Source organism: Buteo buteo, chromosome 1, assembly GCF_964188355.1.
Source record: "Buteo buteo chromosome 1, bButBut1.hap1.1, whole genome shotgun sequence".
In the NCBI taxonomy this organism is placed as follows: Eukaryota; Metazoa; Chordata; class Aves; order Accipitriformes; family Accipitridae; genus Buteo; species Buteo buteo.
This window is the reverse complement of record NC_134171.1, coordinates 47,407,384-47,426,110: the sequence shown is the minus strand read 5'-3', so window position 1 is coordinate 47,426,110 and position 18,727 is coordinate 47,407,384. Positions and strand designations below refer to the sequence as shown.

The 18,727-nt window shown below is 37.1% G+C and overlaps 1 protein-coding gene across 2 annotated transcripts in view; it reads left to right on the top strand.

Annotated features, from left to right (window-relative positions):
* The window catches only part of GRIA2 (glutamate ionotropic receptor AMPA type subunit 2), a 95,272-nt gene that overhangs the window by 26,948 nt on the left and 49,597 nt on the right, over positions 1-18,727 (top strand). For both annotated transcript variants that reach the window (XM_075024350.1, XM_075023491.1), the window contains exon 3: positions 15,222-15,461. In XM_075024350.1, the coding sequence (XP_074880451.1) occupies positions 15,222-15,461 (240 nt within the window). The remainder of the gene's footprint in view (positions 1-15,221; positions 15,462-18,727) is intronic.

The window sequence follows — 18,727 nt, the reverse complement described above, 5'->3', positions numbered from 1 at the left end:
CTGAAAGCAAAAGAAAATTAACCATTACACCATTCTTTGAATAAATCATTCTTTAAATCATCATTTTAATGCAGTTTCACAGCCTGAGTTGGTATCCCCCAAAATGAATCTGAGACAGAGTAAGCTTTTTAATGGAGTATGTGTGATAAACACAGGCCAAGTCGCATTTTTACATAAAAGATAAACAATGTTTCAGATGTCCTTTGCCTAAGGTACTTAGCACGTGCTTGCTCAAAATTTGACTTTCATGGTTATCATTTGAATTTGTCAAAGCAAGCTGTGAATAGTTACATTTACATTAAAAAAGTCATTTATCTCCCATATTTGTTTGAAGCTCCTTAAACCTTTTGCCGTCAACAGTGTTGCTTAACCTTTTATGTTGTATCCCTGCTCCATATTGTTCTGAACTTTTATTTTACACTGAGGCTTATTAATCTATTTTGGCATTGTTGTGTGACATACAATACTTTTTTTCTATGAAAGTTCAAGTAATTGGGCCTACTTATGGCAAATAATTCATTAATTTTAGGTTAAGTCCCTAACTAGCATATTTTATAACACATTCTACCTTTTTAAACTAGTAACAAAAGCAATATAAAATATTTTATATTTTTAAGCACAATAAATGCATACCTCCTTTGAAATTAGCAACTATATAATGAACAATACATCTGCAGTATTTTAATGTACACCATATTTACCTAAGTAATTCAAAACAAATAAAAAGTAGTCCCTTCGAAAATATTTTTGAATTGTCTTTTGAGTATACAAAGCATACATACATCTTATGCATTGCATGCAGATTTCATAGTCATGAAAACAAACGTGATTTTTATGTTAGGATAGCATAATTGTCCACAATTGTTCTTGGCACAGTTATCTACTTAACATGACTTTTAAGATACTATAAGGTAGTGACTTCAAGCCTCAGGATACTGTATTAAGCAGCAAAGGAGGAGAGGTTGTGCCTAATTTCTGACTTCCGGCAGCCTTTGGTTTTCTTCCTTTTTTTTTTCTTCCCCTTGTTCTTTTTTACATCAGCTTTCAAGATACTATATGATTTATATTTACATTTACAATCATTTTACATAACTATATTTTTTTGTCTGTAATTCTTGAATTTTCTTTTTAAACCTGTAAATAAGCATCTTTTTATGATTTGCCAGCTACATATAAAACCTGCAGGCTGCTATAAAAAAACCCTTTTATTTGATTTGCATTTTTATCACCATTGAAATTAAAAGGGAACAGTTCTATATTCACTCCTTTTGTACTGGATTCAGTTCAACAATATGGGCTAACGGTGCGAAAAAGTTCTGCTGAGGGGAGGGATCTGCATATAAATTGATCAAGACATGTGGTTAAAGTGTCTTACAAAGGTTCAAAACTTCTCTACCATTCTGGCAGTCTGTCTCCATAGTAAGGGTTGATGAGGTATTTGACTAACATTTATTTGACAGAAAATAGCAGCAAAATGTACATTATCTCCTGTTATTTATCATGTCTAAACAAATTTACTCTTGCTGTTACATAAAATAACTTAGTAAAGCTAAAGACTATAAAAATGCAGCTTTGTTCTGGATTCTTTAAAAACCAAGTATATCTATACACAGAATTGTTCTGCCTGATGCTGTAAACTCATGGCTGTATAGAATCATTGGTTTCAGTGGGCTGATGGGAGAACCAAATTTTCAGTGGGATTTACTTGGGTGTCTGCAAGGTGACGAGTTACGTGGGGACTCGAGCCCTGCAGGCTCCTGGTGTGTTAGGCACAGGGCCCCATCCTGTAGCTCTTTGACCAGCACTGGCACACTGAGGCACAGTGGATTGTTCCCAGAGTTTCTGTGGTAGAAAAGTTTTTTCTCTCCCTGTGAAGAGTGAGGCTTCACTTTTTCCTGCACAGAGCCATTCTTTATCTTGCAATGGTACCTTGAATTAATCAAGTGCTATTTGCACAATGGTGAGTGAGCTTGGATTATTAAGCTTCTTGTGTTTGATCTGCTTCGTGTTTCAGTAAGTAGCAAAACTTCCAATGAGTCAAATGAGAATAAGATTAAGCTGTTACTGTATTTCATATGTTTGCATAATAAAATGGTGGTTCTTGCAAATATTTCCAATGATAATTTCAGGTACTGAAATGCCACCTCTGCTCAGGAAAATTCTGAAATGGGCTTTGTCTGTTTTCCGTGTTTCAGAGAGGATGAACTGAGGCACTTCTAGTTTTCAGAGCAAGGCATTTCACAGTATCTCCAAGAAAGGATGCTTGATGAAAAGGTGAAAGAGCTTGGGGAAAAAAAATCCCAATACTGGTTTATGTAATAGATTCAGCTAGATGATCTACAACATTTTTAGTGTGCCTTAATATAGAGAGCAGCAAAAGTCTTTATGTGTTTGAGCCTTTTCTGATTTATAAAGCATTAGAGGGTACATGTGATACTGTAACAAATTGGCAGTGTTTGTCTGAAATACAGAAGCCTTTCTGTAGATTTGTGGTCCTTCAGGGGACGAAGCCTAGTAAGCTCAGAGGACTTTGTGAAACATTGCTTCTAGCCAGGTGGAAAGCAAGGGAGAAAGACTGCGTTAGTGGTGAGGATCTAGTTCACAGGCAGAACAGTTCTGAAATAAGAACCTCGGAACAGCCAAGACTGGGGAAAACCTGTGAGCTGAAATTTTCAGGTTTGCCTCACTGACAAGTGAGCCAGAATAAATGAGATTTTGATTCCATACTGATGACTTTGTTTCAGAGGAAGCTGGAGAACTCATTTACTGTTGGTCAGACACTGTAAATTTGTCCTTTTAAATGCATTGTCCTTGTTCTGTGGTTTATATTACTGACAGTGAGTTTCAGATCAGGCCTTGTTCTCCAAAGGGAAATGTTTTCAAACAGTACTCAGTGTAATTAAGTATTTTGTCATACACAGGTATTATGCAGAATTTCTGTTTGTTTCTTGTAGTAAACCTAAGTAAATTTATACATTGGAACTGACATTAAATATGTGATTAGAAGAGCTGATTTCAGCTTTGTTGCATGGGTCATGAATTCAAGTGAAAGAATACACACCTGTGCTTTAGTGGTGGCTTGCCACCTAGGATGAGCCATATGGTTAAATAAGTGTTATGGAACAAACTAGGTGGCATGCCACAGCTGAGATCTAGGCATGCCCTTCACTTCACTGCTTTGCATGCCATCTGCTACAAAATGCTGTATTTTGTTGTATTACATGCTGATCAGGTGTATTTATAGAAGCTATTTTAAAAGCCTGATGCTGTACGTGTTAGAATGCTGTATGTGCAAAAACTGATTACTCTGGGCAGACTGAGATACTAGATTACCCTGAACAAAGTTATCGTAAGATAGGTAGCATTTCAGTTAAATACAGTAAGTGTAGCTAATAGAGATAATATTTTTAATAATCGTCATTTGGAATAATCTAAATGTTGTTTCCTGATCTAACTATGGAAAAATACCAAAACAAGCAAGCATACAACCCATTAAACCATATTATCCAAAATTCGAAATAGCTAGTGAATTTCAAGTAGGGGAAACACTAGAAAGCATATTCTCCCCTTTGATATTAGGATAGAGCAAAAAGTCTTAGCTGTTTAACTTGAACTTCAGCAGTTGATCCAGCTGTTGTTTCTTAGTTATGAAATTTGTGGTCTTTATCAATGAAAGAATTATGCCCGTGTCATTCAAAACTTTATCATTCTGATATTTCTATGAGGAGGCAAGAAATATTTTCAGTCTACAAATAAAACCAGTTTGGTTTGCCAGAAGTAACAGAGGATGTTAGTGAGCTGAGGTACAGTAATTTTTTAAACTGTAGGAGCTCGGTTGTGTTTTATAGCTCTGAAGTCTAATTATTCAAGACTGGACTAGTCTCGCTGCAGTGCACGGCAGCCACTTCAGCTGGCTTGTGCTAGAAATTTTAAATAGCCACTTGTCAGTATAACAAATCAGTCTACAAGATCTACAACATGATTTACTGTATTTTGGCAGTGTCTGGTGTTGACTTCATGAAACAGACACCCAAATCATGACACTTGTTTGAAAGTCATGAGTTTTTAAAAATAATAGGAAAGAAGAGAGGTAGTATTTCTTTGGGAAGTGATGCATTTAGGATTATTTCTGTCAATTAGGCCTTCAAACAAAACACCAAACCAGACACTAATGGTAGGACTGTGCAAGATGTCAACATGGGTAAACAGAGAGTAAACAGTACATCTTCTGATTTTTTATTTGGTTTTTTTTTCGTGGGAGCTGGTGTAATCTGTTCATATATGAGTGTGAAAAATTAAGTACCTGTTAAGAACAGGGAGTTTAAAGAAGACTTGAAGCTTAATACTTTTGTTCTTGGGGTAAACTCTTCTTTAGAATGTTGTCAGTGAAAGAACCTGACATACTCAATTGGCACTAAATCTACGCAGCCCGACATAACCAGTTCTAGTAGTATGCCATCATATCAAATTTTACTTCTGTCCAAATGGAAGTATATTTTCATACCTGCTGAAAATACATGGCTACCTCCACCTGAGTGATTCAGGTTGGATTAAGAAATTATTTTTTTTGAAGGAAACTTCATAATCAACCCTGACTCTGCTGCTTGGAGTGGTTTAGGAGCACAAGGAACACATTCTTTTTGAATTAAACTCAACTGGAAGATGTGTTTCTGGAGTTCCACCTATGCACTCAAACTGCTAGTGAGCACTTAGTCCATGGGGATGACCTGAAGTTAGCCCAGAGTAAACCAGAGTTAGCCCCTGAAACCCATATATTCAGTCTTCAATACCAACTTACCATTCTACAGATGTGCTCCTAGGGCAGTGCACTGCTTGCTAACATACATATAGTTAAAGGCACAGTATCAGTGACCAGAGCACCAGTGTATGCTATGAATAGGCCTCTCAAGTGGCTGAGGCATTCAGACCAGATCCTTAGTCTGGCCTTTTGATGTGCATTGCAGGTGGTAATTTTTTTTTTCTAATGGCAGTAATCTATTTCTAGGGGGCTTAACATCGGCTGCTTTAAACTGAAGCTGCTCCCTGAACCTGCAGTTTTCTGAAAGGACACTATACTAAAAACTTTTTTCTGAAGTTTGATAGAAAGGAGAAGTAGATTTTGAAATGCACCAAGTTGTTAAAGATTAAAGGAGCTAACAAAGGAGAGGCAAGGAATATAAATTTTCTTCCTGTGCTTGCAATGAGTGCTCATTTTACTTTATCATTTTAAAGCTTTCCATGCCGTTTTATTTTTTAATAACTTCTTCTCTTAATTAAAAAAGTCATATAATGAGGACAATAAGCTGTTCACTAGGGTGTCCTAATTAAGAGGATTTTACTGCTTTTCTGATTTGTATTACTAATAATGTTTATTGAATAGTATTTGAATACTTCACAAATAAATAATGTTTCTGTTACTTCTACAGTCATTGAAAAAATAGGGCATGCAGATAGGAAGGTGTATGATGTAAGTATTTGTGGCAGTACATCCTGCCCCCCCATCCTGCTGGCAGGAAACGAAACTTCTCCAGGAAGGGAGAAGAGGAAGGAAACCCTGGAGGCTGCAGGTTGAAATTTGAACTGGCCAACTGAGATGCGCCAGGTACACCAAGGTGACCCTCCTAGCCAATAGAATTAAATGACCACAGGTCAGATTCGACAGGGGTGTAATCTTGGGGATTCTTAAGTCAGCCGTGTAGTATTAATTCTCTTTACATCATTGAGCCTGTGGTTTTATAAAATGTTACCAGACTTCTAACTAACTTGTGCTGAAGAATAAATCTGAGTTTTAACACCTGTTGGATTTGGTTAATTGTGCATCCGTAACAGTATTCGATCATTTGTAAATACAAATAAAGCCTGGCAATTAGGTTAACAGCTGATATCCCAATGACTGTCATAAAACTGTAAGATGTTACAGGAAATCAGACTATGTCTGGAAGTGCAGTCTAAAAAGACACCAAAAAATCACATGTAAGTATAAGCCACCCTTTGCTGTGGGTCAGTGGTTTAGGTTGGATCAATGCTGGGTGGAAGTTGTTACAGGTGGAAGAGGCCCATCATTTTTCCTATGAGGGGTAGAAGCTGTTAGACCCGAGACAGTGTAGGAAATGGAGATCTTGTCTTGCTTATTGTTACATTTAATCATTAGTTTGTGTGAGATATTCCTCTCTGCAGAGGCACATTTCTGCCTAAATTTTTAGTTGGATGATTTATTTTAAAATCAGGTTCAGCCATCTGGAGGGATTGAGACCTTAGGATAGGTATGATAGGTTGTTGCAGTACAGCTGCATGTAACAGTGCTAGCTGTGCTGAAGCGGCAACGTGTAGGCTGGACGGTGTTGGGTCAATGAAGTAGACTCCCACTTGCATCATTTCAGAGAGAGATATGTAAGCAATAAATGGCTAGGACTAAACATCTGGCTTTCTCAGAATAATGTGTATGGCAGGTCACAAATGACCAGTTGGAAAATAACAGTTTGTTCCTTTAAAAGTGTAATATGAAGTCTTCTGAGAGTAACAGATCACGTAAATATTTTCTGCTGTACCTTCTCTGCCTCAGGAAATCCTCTTTATTCCTTACATCAGTTTCCTTAAGATTTATTCCAATTTTTTTTTAGTATTTTTGAGTCAGCCTCAGAGTCTTTTCTTATAGCTATCCCTATCCTTCTAACACAGAAACTTGGTGCTGAAACCGTGTTTCCTTTTAGGTGGTGTAGGGTCTTCTCAGGCAGTGTTAGACAATCGGTTCAGGAGTGATTGTTGGCCCTTCTAGCTCAAGAAAAGAAAAAGAAGTTTCATAAATTGAATACCAGTCTGCCCACATTTTAACAAAAAGTAGTTGTACCTACCAAGTTAATTTTATCTCTTTCCAAATTCTTTTACAAGTTTTCAAATACACAGTTCTACGCAATGATGGTTTCTTGAGAACTGGAAGATGAATAATTTAATGACATGTAGAAAAGGGAGGCTTCCGGCAGTGCTGATTAAGGGGAAGAGTTGATGCTGAGCATTCTGTTGTATATAACATTTCTGGTTTGAAAAGTCTGTGAAAATGGTCATGCTAAAAATGGAGAGCCACAGTTTTATTTGGGATAAATTATATTGGCATTGTTAAATTCAGTAGAATTATGCTGATTGCACAAACTAAGAGCCTGGTCCTGAAAGAGCTGACTTCTTCATGACTTGCAGCGTCGCTCTGAAAAGCCAGTAGTGTCTTCTTAGATTTGATTACCTGCTTCTACATCTAAGAGGTAATAGTTTGTTGGACACTCACAATTTTGTGTTACTGCAAGGCTGTAATTGTTGGGAAAGGTACAAACACAGTCAGAAAGCCAAAGAGGCAGATTTGCAAGGTGAGTTCTTATATTTGAAGGAAATAAATGAGTGAAATTTTATGTAATTAGTGGAAATAGCATAATTTTTATTTGGGGTGGAGGGAGGAGAGGAAGAAGAGAGGCAGGGGAGAGAAGCTTCCTGAAGAATGTCCTGATTTTGGAGACAATGGTTTTTTTGGAGATGAGATAAAGTTATATTTCTGTTATTTAACAGAGTTGCCAGGCCACTGGGTGGTTCAGGAAGCATTTTATCTCCTTCAGCTGGCAGTAATGGGGATTTAGACAAATACACTAGGATCCTAACAGTTCTGGGAAGAGCTGTGTAAGAATTGTGTGGAATATGGGCAATTTTTTTTCATGAGAAGACTTGCATTGCATTTTAATTTTATTACAGGAATCTTGTTTTATTTGTAAAAGCATAATTGTTTTAATATGATTCTTTCAGCAGTGTTGGCAGTGATTTCATTTGCATCATGGTAATTGTCCTAGCAATGAAAAAGATTTTCAAATGCTTACAGTACACAGCCAAGCAATATGTAATTGAATGCAACTGTCATTGAAACAAACTGTTTTTCTGACCTGTTGTTTCAATCTGAACATGATGTTTATTTACCACCTTCATTATTGCAGTATTAGCATATAGAGAAGCTGTGCCATATCATCATGTACTTTCCTAACAGATGGCCACTAACTTCTTGAAGGCTTTTTTGTAGTTCCTTAAAATATCCCATATTGGCACAAAGTTCTTTCCTCAGTGGGAAGTATGATTGACTGGTTGAAATAGATTAATCTGCCTCTCCTCTGTTCTTTGAGCTTGTTTCGTACTGCAGCAACCCAGGTTTTGACTCTAATTTTGCACAGTGATCAAAGCCACTTTTGCTAATAACATGGTGTGGAAAGTTCCATTCAGTCGCATAATCTGTGAACAAACAGTTCAGGTCATAGCAATAACTGAAGACCACATTCCTGCCAGAAAAGGTGAAAAAACATCCTTTGTACCCGCTCCACCGTAATTGTCCTCTAGAGACATTCCAGCCTCGGGATTCAAATTCTGCTTTCTTCCCTCTCTGAGGCTGTGAGAATTTCTGTACCTTGTCTCTGTGCAAAACTGAGGCCCACTTTCTGTTAGGGATTGTTTGTTTGCAAACTGCCTGGCTGTTGCTCTAAGTTGTGTTTTGTGTTTTTATGCTGGATGTACAGGTGAGGAACTCATCACTGAAGTATTTATGAGGTCCTCTTCATTCTTTGTTTTTGTATGTGAGCTCAATATTCTATGCTTATCATTCCCAGTGAGGTCTGTTTCTTTATCACGATATATATATGCAGAATCTGCAAAGAGGAAAATACACAGTTTAGATCAGTATTGAATGGCTATAATTCCAGGCATTCAGATTTTCTTAAATGCTCAAAATAAGATAAAAATCCACATTTATTGGCACTGGAATTAAAAATTGCAAAAAGAGACAAAAAGGAAGGTCTTTTTCATGTAATTCAGTGTGTTTTATTATCCAGTATAGCATATACTTTAGTTCTGATTCCCATTGATGTTTTAATTGGCATTGATTTGCCTCGTAGCTTTGATAAAGGATATCTTGTGATTTTAAAATGCCAGCCTTTGTTTGGTTTCTGTGTCCATATTTTATCCATGTTTTATTGAGTCCTAGCATGAAGCTTTAGTCTGTTGTCTTATCCGTCAGTTCTTACGCTCTTCTTTGATCCTTGGGGAGCTGTTTTTTCACAATTTTAGTTAGCTTACCATGGGCCTAGAAAAAGTAACTTCATCTCAAGTTGTGCTGTTTAAACACATGCTCCTTCATGGTTCTAAGTAACACTTGGACGCACTTGCGTGATTCCTTATGCCTTATTCACTCTTCCTGAAGAGAAGTTTACGCCTCACATCTAGAATGTAGTAGTATAATCTGAATGGGTAAAACGGACCATGCCGATTATATATAACGTTACTACAAAAAAATTCTTTAGTCTATAAAAGCGTATACAATATGCTTTCTGCTATGTTGCAATTTTCTTAATGGCTTTGGAAACAATCCATACTGGTTTTTATTTTCATAATGATTTTCTGATGCAGTTTCAATCATATGTAAATTCTTTTGGCAGCTGTGGTTCTTGCTTATTTTTTTGCTACTTTTCTTCCATCTATTGTTTGTGGTTCCTTTCTACTGTCTGCTTGTTCTTAATGTCGCCTTTCGGAAGCTGAAATTACCAACTGGGCATTTGGTTTCCATGTCTTTTTCCTGGCTACTTCCGACTCATCTATCAACTTTTCAGACCAACGAGCTTTTCCTTTGTGGTTTGGTCCTCTTTTGCAGAGGCAGTGCTTGATTCTTTATTTACACTTGTGCTGTATTTTCTTTCTCTTAGAAGTAAGAGAATGATTATTCTATTGGGTGTGATGAAATAGTATGCACTGAGGACTTATTTCCTTATGTTAACATTAAAACAGTTTTGTTAGCAAGTTAGTGTAATAAAATAACATAAAAAGCCACATAAATACTAGACAGCATTTAAAATATTAGCACTTATTGGCAAATACTTTCTCAGTCATTTTAAATTTTCATCTTTGGACAGTAACCAAGTATCAAAACTCTCCTATAAATAAAAATATAGAAATACTTGGAAGAGTTAGAAGAATGTTACGAGTCATAATAACACTTTTTTGGAAACTTACCTATATGCAGATACTATTAGACATTTGTTTCAGTAACTTAAATGAGCATTTTGCTAACCTTCTTTTTCCAATTTAATTGTCCCTGAACGTAAACAATGATTAGGTTCGTTACTTTCCCTTTGGAAAGGAAATCTTGGCTTAGGAAGAGTTGATCAGGAACAGTTTCTAAGCATATGTATTCAAATGCAACGATTTCTTAGTGATTTTATACCTCTAAAGATTCAGTTCTTCATTCATGGAAATGAATATCATTCCTAAACTGGCATCACTTCATTGTGTAATGCTAAGTGTATTTGTAATATTTTTATATTTTGAGTTTTCAAATGTACTCATAAGTTGGTACTTTTTGAGTCTTAGGTATAAGATGATATGCCTCACAGAAATATTTTCTATATGATGAGAGGCAAAGAATGCATGTTGCTATATTTCTTTGTTTCTGGAGAACTGGTTATGGCCACAGGGCTAAATATCAGGTTATCCTGCCTATGGAGTTCATTGACAAAACAAGACAGTGAAATGGAGAAAGTGTGAAAGAGAGAAAGGTATGAGTGCATCATGGTAAAAAGGAGGTCTAAGAAGAAACAGATGTAGTTACAATGGAAGAGTCAATAATTGAGCAAGTAGTTTTGGTCCTCCTTTGACAAGGCACCTCTTTCTCATTGCAGGCTTAAGCCTAATTTTATTGTTGAACAAATCTGGGCCCTCGCTTTTGGAAGAAAAGACTAGGACACATTTTCGGTGTTCTGGAACACAAGGGCAAACTAGGTTTTTGCCTGGCTATGTAAGTAGAAGAACAAGGAGAAGTCAAATATAAAATACTTAATTCTTAACTATAACAAAACCTTCTGGGCGTTGTTTCTCAGGTACCTTTAGTTATTTACCATTTCTTGGAATTCCCAGGTATTTGCCATTCTAGGCAAGTCTCTCTAGGAAAGTGATCACAAAGTGGGCTTACTATATTCTTGCCCTCTTGTTGCTAAGTAGGCCATTGACTATTTCTAGAAAGGACAACAAACCCAAAGAAAAACAAGTCATGTAGAAGAGCTTGAAAGAAATTAATCCTGGCAGTCGCTTCTAATGTCTTTAATAAAATAGATCTTTCATGTTTCAATGGTTTATGAGTCCTAATAGTCATAATTTTTTTAATCTAATAACTGTGAACAGCTTGTGATTCACCATTATAAAACTAATGTCTCCCAGCAATAACAACATGACTGTAGACTTAGTCTAAGGTGGGAATCCTGCCAAAACCAATTACACTTTCTGCATTACCCACTGGATCACCATTATCTATTTGGAAATACCATCCCTTCTTTTCTCTCCTGCTTCTGAGAGACCGAATGCCTCAGAACAATTGCATGCATTTGTCTCAAGACAAAGTCTAAATGTTTATATTTAGCAAGTTTTTATTACATGACATAGGTGCCCTCCCACTTACCTTTAGAGGAATTTCACACACAAAAGCATAGCACTGAGGTTCTTCAGTGTACAACTGTGACACTGATCACTGCTGATGAAAATGTATTTTTACCTAGATTAAAGTTGATCCTGATTTTCTGGCTGATCCACATAGTGTAGTATTTTTAATGTGTGTTATGCCCTTACTTTCAAGATTGTGTTAGAAAGAGTTTTTATCTCACATCCAGGGGGCTCTGGTTGAATTAAATGAGAGTTTATATCTTTGTGGCAGGTTTCATAATACTTTTAAAAATAAAAAATGCTTTTGCTTTTATCATAGTATTTGTTGGGATTGTGTACGCATGTATGTGGAATTCAGCTTTTAAGATGCAATTCCTGTAAGTAGCTAGAACTGCAGTGACTTGACTTACCCAGCTAGAGGTAGTGCTTTTTACTTGTCTCTCACTTTGTGTAGGAGAGAAGATCAAAATTCCAGTTTTACCCACCTTCCCCAGAAGAAGACACATACATGTAAGGACTGATGATTTACCAGGTGTAAAGATTACTGAATGGAGAGCCGTTAATCCAAGAGAACTGGTTTGATCAGCAGGCATTAAGTGAAGAGAGGTGGTATGAGTTTGTGCCATGTCAGGGAGGACGGACATTCAGTTTGAAAGAACAGTTGTCTTCTGAAGAGAGAGTACTGGATGCATGTTTGTATCACTGAAGGGGTTCAGAACTCCTACACCCGTTCAAGCACTGGGTGGAAGGTGGAATAACACCTTTTACCCTGTCTTGGGTTGACCCCAGGTAGCAGACAGGCACCCACACAGCCACGCACTCAGTCCCCCCTGCCCTCAGTGGACAGAGGAGAGAATAGGAAGAGCAAGAATGAGAAAACTTGTGGGTCAAGATAAAGACAGTTTAATAAGCGAAGGAAAGACAAAAAACAGGTGATGCAAAGGCAATCACTCACCCCTTCCCACAAGCAGACCAATGCCCACCCTGTCTCCAAGCAACAGTCACCTTGTAAGACAGAGTCCCCCACCCTCTTCATCCTCCACCACAGTTTTACGGCTGATCATGATGTTACATGGCATGTAATATCCCTTTGATTTGGGTCAACTGGTCTGCCTGTGTCCCCTCCTAACTTCTTGCCCACCCTGGCTTACTCACTGGAATGGGTGGAGGGAAAAAGAGAACACTGGTGTGTTAGCAGCGCTGCTTTGGCCACAAATCCAAAACACAGCACCATACGGGCTGCTGTGTGGAAAGTGAATGCCAAGCCAGCCAGACCCAGTACATTCCCACTTTTAAATAATCCCAGTTCATGTTTGAAGCCTAGCATAAGTAATCTGGGCTGTTTTTATTTGCCATCACAAATAATTGTGATGATTTTGGGGGGATTTTTTTTCTTCTTTTTCCAAGTGTAGTGTTTTTTTAAATGGAAGTTGAGATCTATTTAGTTGCATGAGTTCAGGAGCCAGGACAGAGCCTCAACTAAAACTTCCCGACAGCACAGGCAGATTGAACTTCATTACCCCAAAGATGTTTAGCTGAGGCCTGGCAGGTCCAGATCTCTCCAGTGTCAGGAAGGGGAGGGAAGGATGGGGGAGGAACCGAGACAGAGACTGGAGTACAGTGCTCCGAAGACCCAGGCTTTTCTCTATGAGGGATGACGGTGGTGCTTCTGAGAATGCACCACCTATGGTTTTCAAATTTTCTGGTGCAGGCAGCTGGCCCTGGTTGTTGGCTGTTGTGGGCAGCATTATTTCATCTATGCCTAAAATCATTGACTGGCAATTGAAGAAAAGCAGTAAGTGTGACAGGAGATGTGATAGCATCCTAGGAGTCAGCAATACTGGCATAAAACTTTTTTATTTTTCAGCGATCCTGCAATGACACTGCTGTTGTCTCTGTCACCTTATATGCAGCATTAAAATGCTTTAATACAGAAGATCACAGTAGTGTGCCAGTAACAATCTTTTGCAGAATTGTCATCCAGGGATCCAAGTGTAAACTGGTGCTTTATTTTAACATGCATTTTTGAAGGTGGATTATGAGACATTAACGCCTTTATTGTAGCAAGTTCAGAAAGTATCTAGCCTTTGCTGCCGATGGGAAGCAGTTGTTCATGAGTGTGTGGGGAGGTAGTGAGTTGGTTTCCTCTCAGTGAGAGCATAGTGATATGGAATAGAACAAGGAGTTCCAGTAACTTAAACAGAAGTGCTGTTCAGATAATTCACAGCCTTTTTCAGAAGCCTTTGTTCAACATGAGCAGTGTTGTACCCTTAATACACTTGAGATAAATATTGGAACTTTACATAATGATTTGCAGTTGGAACGGAAGAGGTCTGAGCATCTTGTTATCCTAGCCCTGGAAAACCTGCAGCATCCTTTTGCAAAGGGGCATTACTCATCAAGTTTTTTAATCACTTGTATTCTCTCACCTAAGGTGAAATTCTGTCCTAATTAAAGTTAACAGGTGATAGCTTTTGAAACTGGTAGACTCAGAATTTCATGCATACTGTTTAGTTGCTTTTAACTGGAGTATAGAAATAATTAGGGTATGAGAGATGACTGTGGTAGCAAAGATAGATAGGCAAAGCCATGAAAAGAGAATAGCAATGAATAATAACAAGCATAAAGGGATGATATTTGTTTTTTTTAAATTACAGATACGATAACTTTAAAAGAGAAAATATTGTATTAATGTTAATTAAAATCTGAGAAATTTTAAAAATAAGTCAACCTATTTTTGCCCTTATGTGAATTATATTAAAGGATTAGTGCACTAAATAGCTGGGCAAAATTAGTTTCAATTACACTGTGATTTCAATCTGTAAGCAGGTCAGGTGTAGCAGGGATTGCAATGAGGCTGACTAGATGTTTTATCTAGAAGGATCTCTCTTGTTCAAGGTGACTGTGTGCAAACCAAAGAATGCATAAGTGATAAATGAGAATTAATCAGAGATGAACATTTCCTTACTGTATGCTGGTTTTAGAACTTAGGCACTGGTATAGTCTGCAGTGTCGAAGAAGGGAATAACCCAGAAGAACTAGCTCTTTTACAGCAGCTGGTCAGTAGCATTCATCAACTGGCTTGAATTGTCTCCAGTGATAAAAAGTGAATAATCAGCATGTTATTTACACCTATGAGGTTATTCTTTCTGCAGCATGACCGCAAGTGTCATCTAGAAGGACCAGCTTTTGCTGAGTCCTGCAAAGCAGGAATTAAAATAACGCCTTAAAACGGAAGGCTTTTAAAGCAAATCAACTTCTTACTTTTCTGCTGTTAATAGATTTGCTTCTAGTTTGGGCTTTATATTTCCCCAAATGGAAAGTTATTTCGGGTATTTTGCAAAAAGCTCAGTGAGTCTTGACCTCAGGGCCAATTTATTTTTTTAACAGGACAAAAAATAATCTTTTCCCATAATACTATGTGTGGTCATAATGACTCATTTTATAAATTACAGCTGTCATTGATGTTTGCATCACTATTCTTTACAGTATAAACTGAATTTAAGAATAGCTTGATGAGTTTTATTTCTAAACTAATTGTCTAGGAATGTGAACCACATCTCTGATTTTTTTGTTGCTGTTTCTAGCGGAAGCTTTATATTACTGATTAATAGTACTAACAAATAGTAATCTCTATAGCAGAGTATTACTGTTTTCTCCTGGTATTTATGTGATCAGACATTTTCATTATTTCTCATGAATATATACATGATAGAGTTTTCAATATTTATTTATTTTTTAAATTCTGCCACCTAATTGTTTTTCTTTCTTCTTCCTAGTCTGCTCCCAGTTTTCAAGAGGAGTCTTTGCTATTTTTGGATTCTATGACAAGAAGTCTGTAAATACCATAACATCGTTCTGTGGGACTCTTCATGTCTCCTTCATAACTCCCAGCTTCCCAACAGATGGAACACATCCCTTTGTCATTCAGATGAGACCTGACCTCAAGGGAGCTCTTCTTAGCTTGATCGAATACTATCAGTGGACCAAGTTTGCATATTTATATGATAGCGACAGAGGTATGGTGTGGTACTTTTTATCTGCATGCTGTTTGCTAGATGTATCTCACTGAAATGCTGAATTAGTATTAGAAGAGTAAACGAGGAAAGAAATATTCACCTGCAGCAAGTGTAAGTATAAGCTTAAATTTAGAAATGAGCTTTTGGGACAGAAAGAAAATTGTTTATATGAGAATGAAATTATTACAGTATGTATTAATAGAATTGCAAGCGTGTGCTGATAAGCAATGTGAGATTAATTGCATGTTGTGAAACAGTTCCTATGGAAAGTTTTCTCTCTTTTTTTAAAGAATCATCTAAGGAGAAAAAAACCCATCTGAGCATGAAGGGCAATCTGCTACCACAGATTCATTCCACACATGCAAAATGGATAGTTGGGCACCAAGCAAGCAAGAATCTTGGATGCAGTCCCTTCTTCTTTGGAGACTGCTTTTGATAAATACTCAAGTTCCTGTCCTCTGTTGAGCTTAGATTTTTTTGTTTGTTTGTTTGTTTGTTTGTTGTTGATAAACCCAAATCCGCTGCTTGTGAGCAATTTACTCCACGATACAGCCTTCTCAAGTCCTATGCCCTTTTATGGCTGTAGCAGTAATAATAATAATATAACAGTTTATGAACTGGGAAAAAAATCATTTGCAAATAGTGGTATATCAGTTAGTTTTCTGAGAAGAAGGACCATTATACAGAAGTTGGGTTTTTTGACTGCCAGTTCTTGAATTCCATCCTTGTAATTCTGTTTTCAGGTTCTTCTCACCTAGTAGTCCTTGGCTAACTTTTTTCTATTCTTACCTTCTCCTGTTCCCTTTTAAAAAGGCTATTTTGTGGCTCACCTGCATGTTCATTGGTCAGAGTTGAATATTAAGGGCACATTAAACGGTAAGATGCCACTAGATTTAAAGAATGGTTATACTACACCATGGTTTGTTGAGTAATGTGGTGACATTAGATTCTCTGCATTCTTATGCCATTTTATACATTATGTTGTTCAGAAGCTGAAGGGACCTCCTCAAGACAGTTCTTTATCACTGTTATAAGCACTCACGTTAGAAAAACTAATACTGGTATGTAGCCTCCAACAGTAATGTCATGTGGGATGATGAATCCTAAGCCCATTTCTCTGGCAGATCGTTTTCAAATTCACATTACAATCAGAAACATTCACTGCGTTTTTAGAAAGGACAGATGTAAAACTACTTGCTTAGCCAATACTCAGTCAATCAGCTAACAGTGTGTAGTATGTGACATGCAAGTGATTTATATTTAGGAAATACTGAAAAACACCTAGTTCTTCCTGTCAGCTGCACTGGCTGAATCTGGCCAGGAATAACAGCATAAAATTGTTATTTGTAGTCACCCTTTTGTTATGCCTTTTTTTTGTTATTTGTTTGTTTTAATTGTTGCAAGGCACCCTAGTGATAACAACCTCCAAGGCATGAAGCTCCTACCTTTATGTTGAGTAAATTGTTGCTCCTCAGTGCTCCCAGTGATTGCACAAGGCTAACCTGCAGAGTCAAACAGTATGTAATCAGAAACACTGACCTCAAACCGTGAACACACAGGGTCCATAATTCCTCTAAACACTTTTGCTTAAGTGTTAACATAGTGACAGCGATGTATATTTAAGAAATGATAAATAATTTAAAATGTTTCCACCTTCAGGAGTGAGATAGAAGAGGCAAAGAGACTTACTTTTCATGGAAGCTGTGGAAGCTAATAGGAATTAGTTTGATGACTTATTCCAATAGAATCATTTATTGCTACTTTTACAGCTCCTCTGTGGCTAGGGGCTGACTGGTTGAAGTGCAGGGCAATTTCATATCTCATTCCTGTCTATAAGAAGTGAGGCCATTCAGTATATGCATGTCCAAGATATTAATGGCTTAATATGGCAGTTGCTCTCACTCAGAATGTGGATTAGTGTCCTTTACCCCCCTTGCCTCCTCTGTGTTGCCAGTACTAAACAGTGGGGTTTGGAAAAAGTAGTAACATTATTGGAAGATTCTATCTGTAACAGAATTGCTAATTTACTCAGTCTCTGTTCAGTCCTCCTTTTCAGAGCTCACCAAATTAAGAGTTTGTCTCATGATAACCAAGAGAGGTTAAGGCACATGAGGTTCCCAAACAGAAGTATTCCTGCAGTTTACAAAAAGTAACTGAAGTTGTTGGAGTTTTCTCCCCTGTAGAGTCCCACTTCCATTACCACTCTCCAGAAAATTCCATGTCCACAGAAGTATTACTGTGAATGCTTTTGTTTGTTTTTCATTCTTTTGCAATGTTACTGCTGTCAGAATAAACTAAACTGTATGGGGATGACAAATCTGCCACCTGTAAAAAGCAAGAAATCCAGGCAGCCATTTGACATCTCTGCAGAGAGCACCCCAAGAAAAGGGAGTCCCTAGGAAAAATGGAAGATCAGAGGAGTAAAATATAGGAACCCTTTGTAATGGGTAGTATTAACATTAATAGCCCTTATTAATTTATGCCTAACTGAGATTCTGTTTAACTCAGTGGAAACATGAAGGCAGATTGGAGGACCTGAAATCTACTAAATGAGATCTGAAACAATTATTCAGATTGTATGTTTCATTTTGATTTTGGCGTTTTTTTGGTGTTGTTTTTAAAAATTATTTTAAATTACCTTTTAAAACATTATTTTGAGGTATAGACTTACTTTAATGCTTTTTAATGTTCTAAGATATTCCCTACATCTTTTAGTTTGCTTACATTAATTATCTTTTCCCTTTAGCACGAGTTCTCCACATTTATCTTTAACATGTTATAAATAGTTTATATGTACCCTTGGACTGTACTTATCTATTATTTTAAAATAAATATTCATTGCATGACATACAAAACTTCATATCAGTCTTCTTTAAAGGCAACACACAAAACCAGAATTATTTGAGATAATCATTGCATTTATGCTTTTGGAAGCCTGCCATTTTCTACCTTTGCTGATTACCAGTTTTATATAGTTCTGTATTTCATTACCATTTTCACTGATAAAGCTGAATTGCTAAACACTGACCAATCTTGGTTTACTAATGTATTTACAAACTATGAGACAAATTAATTCTTAGTACTTTCTTTCTACATTTATGGGCATATAACCACTGTTATTTCTCATGAGAGTTATACCTGAAGCTTCCTTTACATACCAAGTCAGAAATCTGTCTCAAAGAAATGACTCCTGGTGTTCTGTGGTTTCAAGAGGGATGAATGTGCAAAAAATGTCAATTGGCTTGTGAGAAATTCTGATTTTCTTT